The 13,165-nt window shown below is 45.8% G+C and overlaps 1 protein-coding gene across 1 annotated transcript in view; it reads right to left on the bottom strand.

Annotated features, from left to right (window-relative positions):
- The window catches only part of OTUD5 (OTU deubiquitinase 5), a gene marked incomplete at its 5' end in the record, with an annotated part of 39,079 nt that overhangs the window by 7,603 nt on the left and 18,311 nt on the right, over positions 1-13,165 (bottom strand). The window contains 3 exon segments of the mRNA XM_006163515.3: positions 3,844-3,992; positions 4,091-4,247; positions 4,333-4,397. Of these exon segments, the coding sequence (XP_006163577.3) occupies positions 3,844-3,992; positions 4,091-4,247; positions 4,333-4,397 (371 nt within the window).

Raw genomic sequence — 13,165 nt, 5'->3', positions numbered from 1 at the left:
CACTCTTTCTCATAAAAGAAATAAACAAAAAGGATATAAGGATGCATGTATGCATGCATGCACTATATCATGAATAAGAAAAAAATTACAAACTGTTCTCAAGTTTATTAAAAAACAAAACAAAAAGACCCCTGTGTTTCCTAAAATAGGACAGACGTACTTTTTGGTCTGTAAGAAGTAAAACCTGAATAGAAGACATCAAAATCCCCAGCAGGTGCTATATTTATAAGAGAATGAGAATCTATTGGTGGATGCTGGGAAAATGTATTGCCGCCTTTTCAACATCTGCTAAGTCCCAGGCCCAATGGGAGGTGCTATGTCAGTATGATGATGAGGTCTCAAGTAAAAATGAAGAAACCTTACTGGAAACTGGAGAAAAGGTCATCCCTGTTACACTACTGCTAAGAGCTTGGCAGCACTGTATCCATGTTCTAGGGCATTGTGGTGAAACAAAAGGAAAAAAGATGAATCTGAAGCACCTTGTGGCACCAGAAAGTAATGTCTCCCCCCCTTTTAAGTTTTTGTGTACACTCGCCAGAGAAAGAAAGAGCACAAATTAATAAGAAATCACCCCCTAGGGGGCATCAGCCATGCTGCAATCCCTTCTTTCTCTTCTCAGGATTTTGGGCATACACAAATATATGCCCAGAATGATTTTCAAGCCACCTAGTCTGGGACTTGAACCATATGGGGGGGATCCAGCTGCCTTAACCTCCACACCACCTACTGGCCCCAGGATGTGTTTTTTTTAAAAAAAGAAAAAAAAACCTGAAGCAATTTCAGCAACAAAATAAATATAGTATTGGATTACAACACCAAGTATAAATACCTATATATCCATACTGATATAAATTGATGATTTACTAAATCAATAAATGAAGCATGAGACAAATTTCCCTCGCAGAAGACTTCCAAATAATTTTCACAGATCCTCTGCCCTTGAGGAAATAGAGCATAACCCCCCTTTCTTAGGTGTGGGCTGTGTACAATGAGTTCCTTCCAAGCAGAACAGTGTGGCAAAGAGTAACTTTATGGTGACAAAACCTGACAAACACTACTGCAAAGTGACCAAGGACATCAACGGTCACAAATCACATTCATAGTATACACTCTTGATATGACATAATGAGAATGGCACTTTATCTCTGTGATCCTCCTCCCTAAAACCCGTATCCCCAGTCTAATCACGAGAAAAACATTAGGCAAATTCTAAGAGAAGCTTCTTATGATATACTTGACCAATACTCCTTATAACTGTCAAGGTCACCGAAACAAGGAAAGTGTGAGAAAGTGTCACAGGCACAAGAGAGCCCAAGGAGAAGTGACAATTTCAGTTCATAATAATGTATCAATATTGGTTCACGCATTGTAACAAATGTACAACTGTCATCAGAGAAGTTAGTAATAGTGAAACTGAGTGCAGGAAAGGGGGGATATATGGGAACTCTAATATCTTGATTATTCTGTAAATCTAAAACTTTTTAAAAAATAAGTTTGTTAATTAAAAACTTAAAGCATTCTAATTTTTAAAGAAAGAAAAACAAAATGAGCAATCAAACCAGGAAAAGTCAGGGATGAACCTTAAATGCATAGTGTTAAGTGAAAAAAACCATTCTGATCAAGCTACACACTATGACTCAAATTATAGAACATTTTTGAAAAAGCAAAACTATATAGTCAGTAAACCGATAAAAAAAAAAAAGAAATTCTGAGAAACTACCATAGCCAAGAGGCAACAAAGGGGATACAGCAACTAAATGTGGTACAAACCTGGAAAAAAAAAGTCATTAGTGGAAAACTGCGGTAATCTGAATAAAGTATGCTCTTTAGTTAATAACATGTATCAATACTGGCTTCATGACAAATGTACTATGCTAATAATCATGGTCATATATATGGAAATTTTAGTATTTTTGTAATAACCGTAAATTTAAAACTTTGTTAGCTTTTTTGCCATAGGACATGTAGACTTGCCAGAAAGAGGCAAAGAGACAGTAAGAGAGAAAGTGAGAAATCACCCCCCAAGGGGGGATGGCCACACTGCAATCTCATCTCCTCCATTTTCCTCCTGGGACTTTGTGCACGTGTACACACACACTCAGCATGATTTTCAGGCTGCCAGGTCCGGGGCTCAACATTCAGCCATGTGGAACTCCAGCACCTTAACCACTATACCACCCACTAGCCCCAAAACTATTCTAAAATCAGGGCTGGCTCCACAATGCACTGTTGAGGAGAAGCCAGGTCCTATATGGTGACTGTGGTTCAAATCCCCAGACCGGTCAGCCTGAAACACACTGGACATGTATCTGAGTACCCAGAATCCACTGGGCTGGAGGGCTGGAGGACTGGAGGGAGATTTCAGTGTGACTAGACACTGAAAGGTGTTCCTCTCCTCGACCTCATGTGCACGCACGCTCTATAATGAGTTTGGGAAAAAAGAAAAACCTTAAACTATTCTAAAATGATAAGTTTATTAAAAAACAAAAGACCCTTATATTGAAGGGTATGTCGGTGATATAGTATGTTTCCTAAAATGAGGCAAGTGCACTTTTGGTCTATAGGAAGTAAAACTTGAACAGAAGATATCAAAATCTCCAGCAAATGATTATGCTTGAGAGAGAGAATGAGAATCTATTTGTGTGCTGGGAAAATGTACTGCCACTTTCTGAACACCTACTAGGCCTTAGGCTGAGTGAGAGGTGCTTTCTGTGTCAGCCAAGCTGTCAGCCCAGAGTACTTCTATGATCTGCTCTCGGTCCCAGAGCCAGTTAGCAGTGGGGGCAGGCCTGCATTCCAAGTCTCTGTGACCACAGCTATTTGTAATCACTGTAAGTCTTAGAGGAAAATCCACCTGGAGGTCAAGATACCCAGGCTAATCCCTGGCTCTCTCTTCCCAAATAGGACTATATATCCTGGGGCCAGCAGGTAGTGTGCTGGTTAAGGACGCTGGACTCCCACATGGCTGACCACGGTTTGAGTCCCAGACCTGGCGGCTTTCTCTCTCTCTCTCTCTCTCTCGCCCTCTCTGGTCAAATTTAAATAAATAAATACAATAAAGTTGAATAAAATCATTATTAAAAAAAGGATTATATATCCTAAAATGTCAGCCTTCAACAGGCACAGAGATGGGTGAGCTAGCTCATAGGCAAACTAAGAACACAAAATGAACCCTGAAAAGGACAGCCCTGTAACACAGTGGTTAAATGTGCAGAGTAAGCTGGATCCCATATGGCTGACCAAGGTTTGAGTCCTGGTTCCAGCAGCTTACATGCCAGGCATAAATGTGTACTCAGGATCTTGACAAGATAAGAGAATTGACAAAGGATAGCAGCATGACCAGACCCTGCTGGTGGGGGTATGGCCTCATCTCGTGTATGCATGCACTCTTTGTCACATTAAAATTTTAAAAATTAAGAAATGAATGAACCCTGAGAGATCACTTCAGGTAACTTATTTTTTTTTAATCACCAGAGGGCACATGTGCTCCACAGAGAGCCAAAGAGGAGGAAGAGAGGGAGAAAGCACACTCCAGTAGGGTGTGGTCCCACAGCAATTCCTTTTCCATTCCATCAGAATTCAAGGCACACATGCACACACACCTGCAAGCCCTTCAAGCCACTGGGGCTATGATTCAAGCTGTGGTCAGCCATGTGGAATCTGACTTCCATAATCACCAGACTATGAGGCCAGCCCAACACCCCAGGTTCATAGAGGATTTAGAATTCAGGGGAGAGCAGACAGAAGATGGACATTTTTGTGGGCTAAGGTCAGAAATGAGACTCCAACAGAGATTTCTGACTTCTATATCCAACAGCACCCTGGGCTGAGGGATTCACTTACCCCTGGTTTAAATGATGGCAGGCCCAGCCCTACACCAATGGTGGCCTTGTTAGGATTCACCACTGAATTATAGTGGATATTCCTATGGTAGCTGACACGGATAGGTTCATCCTCGTTTTGATGGATCCCATGGAATGTGTTGATAGGTTCTGCAGAGAAAGAGAAGGAGGAAGCACACACAGTGGCCCAGGTAGGGCAAGCTCTGATAAGGTGCCACCAGTCCCTCACCTACCCACTGCAGAAGTACCTGTGCTGTACTGGTACACCTCCACGGGACGGTTGTACATCTCTGCCATAGCCTGCATCTCAATGTGGTTGCCATGGCAGTTGTTTTTCCGCTTCCGGTTGATGTAGGTGGTGAAGTCCTCTGTGACATAGTTGGAGAAGTAGTCGGCATTCTTCATCTGCAGAATAGCGTATTAGGACAAGGTCTGTGCAGAAAGGTGATCCTCCCATCTTACCCATCCCACAGTCTTCACAAGATCTCACCAGATAGTCCATGCAGTGCTTTCGCACAACCTCATGCATGTCCTGGTCTCCATACACCTGGTCAGCTGTGGGGACAGAAGAAAGGAGGGGCTAGGGTCAAAGCTGTCACCAGAGAAGAGTTCTGAGTTATAGAACATCCATGGTGGGAAGAGAGCTGGGGGACCATGGAAACTACTTTTCCTACCCAAGGTCTGAAGAGTTCTTGCTCATATGGACTAGAACAGGGTCATGGAGAAAGAGGCAGACAGGGACAGTCTTGAAGAACAAGTAAGTGCAGGTAGCAGGGCACAACCAGTGATTTTGGGCAGATGACCTTGTGTAAAGCATGCCTGGCCACTCAGACAAATCAACATTTTAAGTCCCATAAGCTGTCTTTGAGCACCATCAATTCCACACATACCCCATACTTTCCACGTGAGGAAACTGAGGCTCAGGGAATTTGTGGGTTGCTCAGGGTTACGAAGGATCAGTCTGTAATAGAGTCAACTCTGGAATTCAGTTTTACTGACTCTCAGGAATCAGGATGGACTCTCTATGTTTAAAAAAAAAAGAAAAAAATTGGGATGGGGCTAGCAGGTGGCATGAACCTTGGGGCAGCTGGATCCCACATGGCTGACAGAATGGTTCAATTCCGGGATCCAGTGGCTTGAAAATATGCCAGGGGTATGTACATGTGTGCTCAAAATCTCAAGAGGAGAATGGAGAAGGGATTGCTGTGTGACCATCCCCTTTAGGGGGTGATTTCATACTTTCCCCTTCTCTCTGTGGTAAGGACACTATGGCAAACAAGTAACTCCCCCCTCAGGTTGGCTCTATGGTGTAGTGGTAATGCAATGCTCAAGAGAAGCTGGATCCTAATGGCAACCACAGTCTGAATTTCTGGATAGGTTGGCCTGAGACAAGATGAGCACGTTCACAAGCTCCCAAGATCAGACAGGTTGGAGGTCTGGAGGGAGTGGACTGCAACATGACCAGACCCTGTGGTGGGTCAGTGTACATAGTCTATCATAAATTTAAAAAAAGGAATAAAAAATAAAGAAAAGAGGGTTACCCTGGTGTTGAACTACAGAGCTGAAAGCCACATGGCCAATAATGATTTGGTTCCTTGGGTGAGCTTAAAAACATGCTGGGCATGTGCACATGTGCCCAAGGTTCTGAGGAGCTGAATGGCTGGGGAAAAGGGATCATGGTATGACAAGACCCTATCAAGTGTCTTTTTTTCTCTCTCCCCCTCAAATACATGCACATGTGCTATCAAGAATTTTTTTTTAATTTTAAGTTTTTCTCATAGTGTGTGTACGCTCATTAGAGAGAGACAGAGAGACAGAGAGAAGGAAATTAAGAAATCACCCCCCAGGGGGGATGCCAATGCTACAATCCCTTCTCCTCCATTCTCCTCCTGGGATTTGGGGCATAAGTATGTAAGTGTCTGGTGTGATTTTCAAGCTGCCAGGTCCAAGACTCAAACCACAGTTGGCCACATAGGAGTACAGCACCTTAACCACCCTGCTACCTGCTGGCTCCATAAATAAAATTTTTAAAAGAAAAAAAACCTAGACCCTAAGTCCATATCTTACTAAGTGACCATAGGCAAGTGACCCAACTGTTCTGTAAAATGAACACTCATTCTTTATCTGTAAAACGGGAACAAGATGGATAATGACCTGGCAGGCCTTTTGTGGAGCTTAAATGAGATAATGGGTGGAAAATAACTTACACTGGGCTTGGGACAGAGCAGTCTCTCAGTAAATCAGAGTCCCCATGTCCATAGCGAAGCCTGAATATGGGATAATGCGAAAGTGACAGGTGTGTAAAATCCTGCCCCGACTTCAAGGAGCACACAGGCTAGTAAGAGAGCTAAGACACACATGTGCCTATCTTCAGTCAAATTCAGGAAAAGCAGCCTATACCCAAAAGGTCCAGAGCGTGAGGGATTTGGTCTCTCTACCTGGCTTGAGGATCTTCACACATGCATTTCAAACAACAAATGGCCCTCTCTTCAGGACACCCTTTCTATCCTCTTCAGCTGCCAATTTCTCTAGCACCCACAGGTTCTTTACTATAGCTCCCACCTCCAGGCCACCTCTCTCATCAGATTTATCAAAGGTGGCCACAGACTTCTGCCCAATCACATAGGGCTCCAATCAAAGGCAGAGGGCAGCTCACACCTCAATTTACCCACAGGTCAGGGCCTAATACAGTAAAGAAAACCAAGAAAGGCTCACTCAGCTGAGGGTAGGCTGGAGGAGCCAAGGAGCTCTTCTTCCTGGGAAATCAAAGTAGGCTTGACCATTAGGCAAGCCGGTTTCCACTAGCTGAGCTGAAAAGGGAATTTCCCTTTGCTTCCCCAGAGGATACCTCATCTGATGGGATCTCCCTGAAGTACTGAGTAGGATCAGGTCATACAGGGGCCACTCCAGAGTTCTTCCATGATCACCAATCTACCTCTGAGGAAAGCCTTCACCACCCTCCCCTTTCCTCTCTGAAAAGCACCATGAGATAGAGAAAGGCTGCTCTGAGAGAAAATGAGCCCATGCCTGTCTCAAGTCCTCTTGGAGGTGAAGAAATCTGAGGGGTGAGGAAAGTGGGGGTTGGAAAGGCGGGAAGGGAAGGGGTAGCCCCTTCACCGATGTAAACAAGGATGTGGGTTCTGCGGCCATACTCACCCCCATCACTCCCCCCCTTGCCTGTGGCACTTCCAGCAAGTCACATGTCCCATGCACAGGCGGGAGGGGGGGAAGAGGAGGGGCTTGCTGCCTTTCTTAGAAGACAGGACCACAGAGCTGCCTGTGGCTGCCAGAGCTGCTAGAGGAGCTATTTCTGTAGGCTGGCTGAGCCTGGGGTGCCTGGAGGCAGCACAGCAGGCAGCTGCAGTAAACAGGAACAGAGATGGAAGTGAAGGGGTTAAGTAGAGACAGACCAGCCAGACAGGCTCAGGGAAGTGGGCTCAGGGGCCAGAGAAAACCTTACCTTATGGAAAGTCTCCTACTGGAAAGGTCAATTGTCATTTCCAGACCTGGGAAATCTATCTGCAAGAGCTACATACAAGATGCAGGAGAATGGGGGTAAACATGGAGCTTGTAGGACAGGGAAGAAGGGAGCTAGAGTGGGGAACCCCATAAGGGTGTCTCTATTTCCCTGCCATTGACCCTTTGCCTGGCAGAAAAGTTCTGCTGTCTCCTAACTATGTGATACTGGACAAAGCCTGGTTTCACCTTTCCAGGCTGAAAATATCCTCATCCATTAAGTAGGGACAGTAACTCCTCTTCTTCTCACAGAGTGTAGTTAAGACTACAGGGGAGGGGGGAATGAGCAGATGTCATAATGGTTATGTCGCTGGACTCCCACATAGTCTACCGGCTTAAAACACAGCAGGTGCGTGTGTGTGCCCAAAATTCCAAGAGGAAAATGGAGAAGTGACTGCAGCATAGCCATCCCCTGGGGGGTGGGGGGTGGGGGGGTGATTTCCTGCTTTTTGTCTTTATCTCTGCAGTGAGCGCACATACCCTATAGCAAAACTCTTAAGCCCACAAAACCAATAGAAAAACTCTAAAAAAAAAAAAAAAAAAGACTACAGGGAAAAAGTCTACCAAGCACCTGAGTAGGTGCTTAGGCAACAGGAGCAACACTTGTCATGAGGACAATCACTCCCTCACATTGCTAGCTACCCGTGAGTCAGCCAGCATGCTGCCGGAACCAAGTATTAATAAGGCCTTCCTCATTTCTGTAGCACTTCCTCCAGAGAAAAGCCCTGAATGCAGAGCCTAGGCTCTCCTCCTTCTGGCAAGAAGGACTAGCTCTCCATCTTGACTCAATCCAAAGGTCTGTACTCCTAGTTCAAAACTTCAGCAACAGATTAATACCAAATTAACAACAGTCTTCACAAAACAGGATCTTCAAATAGCACAAGTTATGACTGACACTTCTCTACTTCTCTGTAAGATATAAAATATCACCTCTCCTGAATCATACCATAGGTATAGGTGATATGGTACAATATGGGTTTTTTTGTCCCAGTATTTTTTAAGAGAGATTTTTTGCTACAGGGTGCATGTGCTCTCCGGAGAGAGCGAGAGAGAGACAGAAATCAACAAATCGCCTGTGCAGGGGGTGACCACACCACAATCCCTTCTCCTCCATTCTCCTCTTGGGATCTTGGGCATGCACGCACACACACCCGGCGTGAGTTTAAGCCACCGGGTCCGGGACTTGAACCATGGTCTACTACATGAGAGTCCAGCGACATAGCCATTACGCTAACTGCTGGTCCCTTGTCCCAGTATTTTTTAAGAGAGATTTTTTGCTACAGGGTGCATGTGCTCTCCGGAGAGAGCGAGAGAGAGACAGAAATCAACAAATCGCCTGTGCAGGGGGTGACCACACCACAATCCCTTCTCCTCCATTCTCCTGTTGGGATTTTGTGCACGTGCGCATCCGGCATGAGTTTTAAGCCACCAAGTCCAGAACTCAAACCACAGTTGATTACATGGGAGTGCAGCGACATAACCATTACGCCATCTGCTGGTCCTGGTAGAATGTATATTTAATAATTGCTTTTTTAAAAAGTACTTATTTAACTTTATTTATTTATTAACTTATTTTAAATTTGACCAGAGAGGGACAGAGAAAGAGAGAGAGAGAGAGAGAGAGAGAGAGAGAGAGAGAGAGGAAAAATGAGAAAGCAAGCTGCCAGGTCTGGGACTCGAACCGTGGTTGCCTATGTGGAAGTCCAGTACCCCCAACCACCACACCACCTGCCAGCCCTGTAATGACGGCTTTTTTTGCGGGGTGGGGTGGGGTGGGCACATTGGATATAAGATATACTTGAATTTTGCAATCTTTATTGTGGAAGAAAATACGCATCTCTGAATCAAGGAAATAACAATAGTATCTCGCCATCATGGGAAGTAGTAGAAAGATTTCTTCAAAGACTTCTTCATAAAAGGCAGGAAAAGCAATCAGCAGAGGATTCAGAACACAGGAAGTAATCAACAAAGATTAGCTTTTCTGACTATCCTAGCTCGCTTTCGTCCTTCCAAAAGCCCTCCTCCTCCCGGAAGGCTGGCACGTGGGACCAGGGACCAGACTGGACTTCCTTGCTGAGGAGGACAAGGTTGGAAAGAGCCCAATGGACTTTCAGAGGTATGGGAATTCAGCAAACTTGTTTTGATGGAAACTGAAACACCTTATTTTGCTGACGTTGCACTTGTGGGCAACCTGCACCTGTACTCCCCTCCCAGAGTCCGGCTGGAAGGGGGTCCCCCACTACCCTACCTCTGGTCCCATCCCAAATAGGGCTCAGAAGCCTTGGCACAATACTATAATTGGTTCTGCTGAAGACTTTCACACTCCAACTCAATCCTCACCCCAAAAACTCCTACTTTACCCAGGAGGGATATGGATAAAGACCCAAGATCACACATTTGGGTGGGATGGCGAAGGTGAGGCCAGGCTCTCAAGGAGTAACTGCTAGCCCCAGGGGACGTTATCAGCCCCCATCCCAATCCAGCTATCACTTCAGCCAACTTACTCCCTGGGGCCGTGCCTGATCCTATTTGCCTGTTTCTCCACCAGCACAAGCAGAACTCAGGAACCTGAGTTCCTTTCCTGGAACCCAGGAAAGACCTGGCAGTGGGCAGAGGTTACAAATATCAGGGCTATACCCCTTCCTAGTACCACAGAGGTCAGCTTGAATCTTATCCCTTACATATAACCTACTTCTTTCTTTTCTCTGAGCATAGAGAGACACCAGCATAGAAATGTACATGTGCACACATATACAGCCACCAGAGACTGCCAAAAATGTTTCCTGAGGCCGAAGATCCATACAATAAACTCACAACATAAAACTATCACATTAAACAATCAGATGCTCTTGCCACCAGCAAAGACTGAAGGTTGGACAAGATGGGAGACTGTACAAACTGAGGCCCAATTTTCCATCTACTTCCTAGCCTTAGCTGGGAGAGGGAGCTCTAATGGTCTTGCTTCAGCCCCTTTCCTCTGCTACCTGGGAAAAGTCCTTCCACTTCCTCCACTTCCCCCAAAATGTAACCAATATTTACCCAGAGTTATGTTGAAAAGACAAGAGGGCCTAGTCTAAAAGGGTTAGAGGGTCCTGCCTATTGTTTTATAGGCACCTAGAAACTGCCTCATCCCCAGGATACCGCTACCTGCTAGAAGAGCTACAACCAGTTCCGCTAAGGACAGAAAAGGAAGTGATGTGACTGTAGGGAACCTAAAAACAAACCACATAGATATACGTACACACACAAACATAGCAAGACAGAGACTTGGTCTGTTCCCCACCACCCTCCTGGTCCACTGGGAACCTGGGCCCCACTGAGGAGAGTTCAGGAAAACGATCTCTCCTGCCTGTCAGGCAGCTGTGGTATGACCTGGTCTATGACCCCAAATCACTCCATTAGTGTGGAAGACAGAACTAGATGGCCTGGTCCCTGAGATGCCTGCTCCTCTGCTCAAAGATTCCCATGGCTGGCCTGGTTCCATGCTCTGGTAGTTAAGGCAGCCAGATCCTACGTGGCCAACCACACAATTTGTGGACCCAGTGGCTTTAGAATCACACCAGGTGTGGGGCTGGCAGGTGGCGTGGTAGTTAAGGGTGTTGGACTTCCACATGGCCAACCACAGTTCAAGTACCGTACCTGGCAACTTGCTTTCTTTCTCTCCCTCCCTCTCTCTCATTGTCCCTCTCTGGTCAAATTAAAAAATAAGTGGGAACCAGCAGTTAGTGTAATGGCTATGTCGCTGGACTCGCACGTAGTCGACCACGGTTCGTGTCCCGGACCTGTTGGCTTAAAACCCACGCCGGGCGCATGTGCGTGCGTGCCCAAGATCCCAAGAGGAGAATGGAGGAGAAGGGATTGCGGCGTGGCCATCCCCCCTGGGGGGTGATTTTTCACTTTCTGTCTGTCTCTCTGTCTGGCGAGCACACGCGCCCTATAGTAAAAAAACCTCTCTCTCAAAAAAAAAAAGTAAGTAAATAAATAAATGTTAAAGAAAATAATTCTTTAAAAAAAAGAAAGAAAAAGAAACACACACCAGGTGCATGCGTATGCCCAAAATTCTAAAAGGAGGGAAGAGAAGGAGAAGGGACTGACATGAGACCATGGCCACTTGGAAGTGATTTCTCTTGTTCCTTTGTCTATCTGTCTGGCAAGCACACATGCCCTCTAGCAAAAAAAAAAAAAAAAAAAAAAAAAAAAAAAAAAAAGAAAAGAAAAGAAAAGAAAAAGAAAAAGAAAAATCCCATGGCAAAGATGACTGTAGGAAGCAGGGCAGAGAGGCCAAAGGAAACCAGTGTATAGGAAACAGTCCATAGGGATCTTCTTCTGTGGCCTGGTTCAGCCTTAAACATCAATATTCTAACACTGGCTGTGTGACCTGGCCTAAATCGGGTAAGATCATGGCTTTCTCTCTTTTTCAAAAAAAAAAATTTAGTTAGTTAGTTAATTTTTATTTAAATTTGACCAGAGAGAGACAGAGAGAAAGAGAGGGAGAGAGGGAGAAAGCAAGCTGCCAGGTCCAGGACTCAAATAGCAGTTGGCCATGTGGGAATCCAGTGCCTCTATCCACCAGGCCACCTGCTGGCCCCAGGTCCTGGCTTTCTCTTAAGGCCTCAGTTTCCTCATTTATAAAACAGTCAAAACTGGGGGCCAGCAGTTAGCATAATGGCTATGTTGTTGGACTCCCATGTAGTCGACCGTGGTTCGAGTCCCGGACCTTGTGGCTTAAACTCACGTCGGGCGCATGTGCGTGCATGCCCAAGATCCCGAGAGGAGAATGGCGGAGAAGGGATTGCAGCGTGGCCATCCTCCCTGGGGGGTGACTTCTTGCTTTCTGTCTCTCTGTCTGTCTGGCAAGCACACGTGTCCTATAGCAAAAAGCTCTCCAAAAAAAAAAAAAAAGAAAGAAAACAGTCAAAGCTGATCTAAGATCCATCCCTCCCAGTGCTGACTATCCATCCACATTCCAAGACTGAAGGCTCAGAGGAGTTCTGGCTAACCTTTCTGGGCCTGATTGCCACAACACGCACAGCCTCAGCCATGCCCCATCGGTCTATGCAGACATGCCTGTGTGGCCTCCACTTTGCCCACAGAGGCTAGCATCATCAGGGCCTTGGCCAGGGTCAGAGGTTTCTGCTGAGTCAAAGCCACATGAAGAGAGGGAGGGCAGGAGAGATGCAGACTCATGTTTCCAGGAGGAGGTTATCTCAGCACAGCAGGGACAGGGTGAGCCACAGGATATCCCTGAGACTCAGGTTCCTACCGCCACTCCACCCAAGCTTTCGCTGATGCTCAAGGGTTTCCCAGTAGGAGGTGGTAGGAGAACTGGGTATAAGCAGTGGATACTGGTTCACACAGGCACAGGTACACCCAGATCTCACAGGCAAAAACACAGGACAGAAAGCCACCTGCCTCAGGATCCCCCAAAAATAGGGGGCTTCTCTCGCTAGAGGTGGTAATGCCCAGAGGTCAAGGAACACAACCAAGCTCAGAAGCTAGGGCTCCTAGGATCATAGAATGAATGTTTCCTTTGGATACCTGAGTTTCCATGCCAGCTCTGCCACTAATGCCCCCTGAGCATTTCATTTCCTTTTCTGAGCCTCAATCTTCTCATTTGTCTCAAGGGATAATTATCCAAAATTTTCAAATGAACCTGAAACACCAAACGAATGTCTCACACACATTAGGGATCAAGGAAATGACAGAGTGCCCTCCTCCCACCATCCTGCCAAGAACTCCAACTCTAACTCTCAGTTACGTGCTCTTTCCAATATTTAATGCATGGCAGGAAGTGAGAGCCTGCGGGC

This window comes from Tupaia chinensis, unplaced genomic scaffold (genome assembly GCF_000334495.1).
Source record: "Tupaia chinensis unplaced genomic scaffold, TupChi_1.0 Scaffold142384_1, whole genome shotgun sequence".
Lineage (NCBI taxonomy): Eukaryota > Metazoa > Chordata > Mammalia > Scandentia > Tupaiidae > Tupaia > Tupaia belangeri.
Note: the sequence above shows the minus strand (reverse complement) of the source record. Positions and strands in the feature narration are given on the sequence as shown.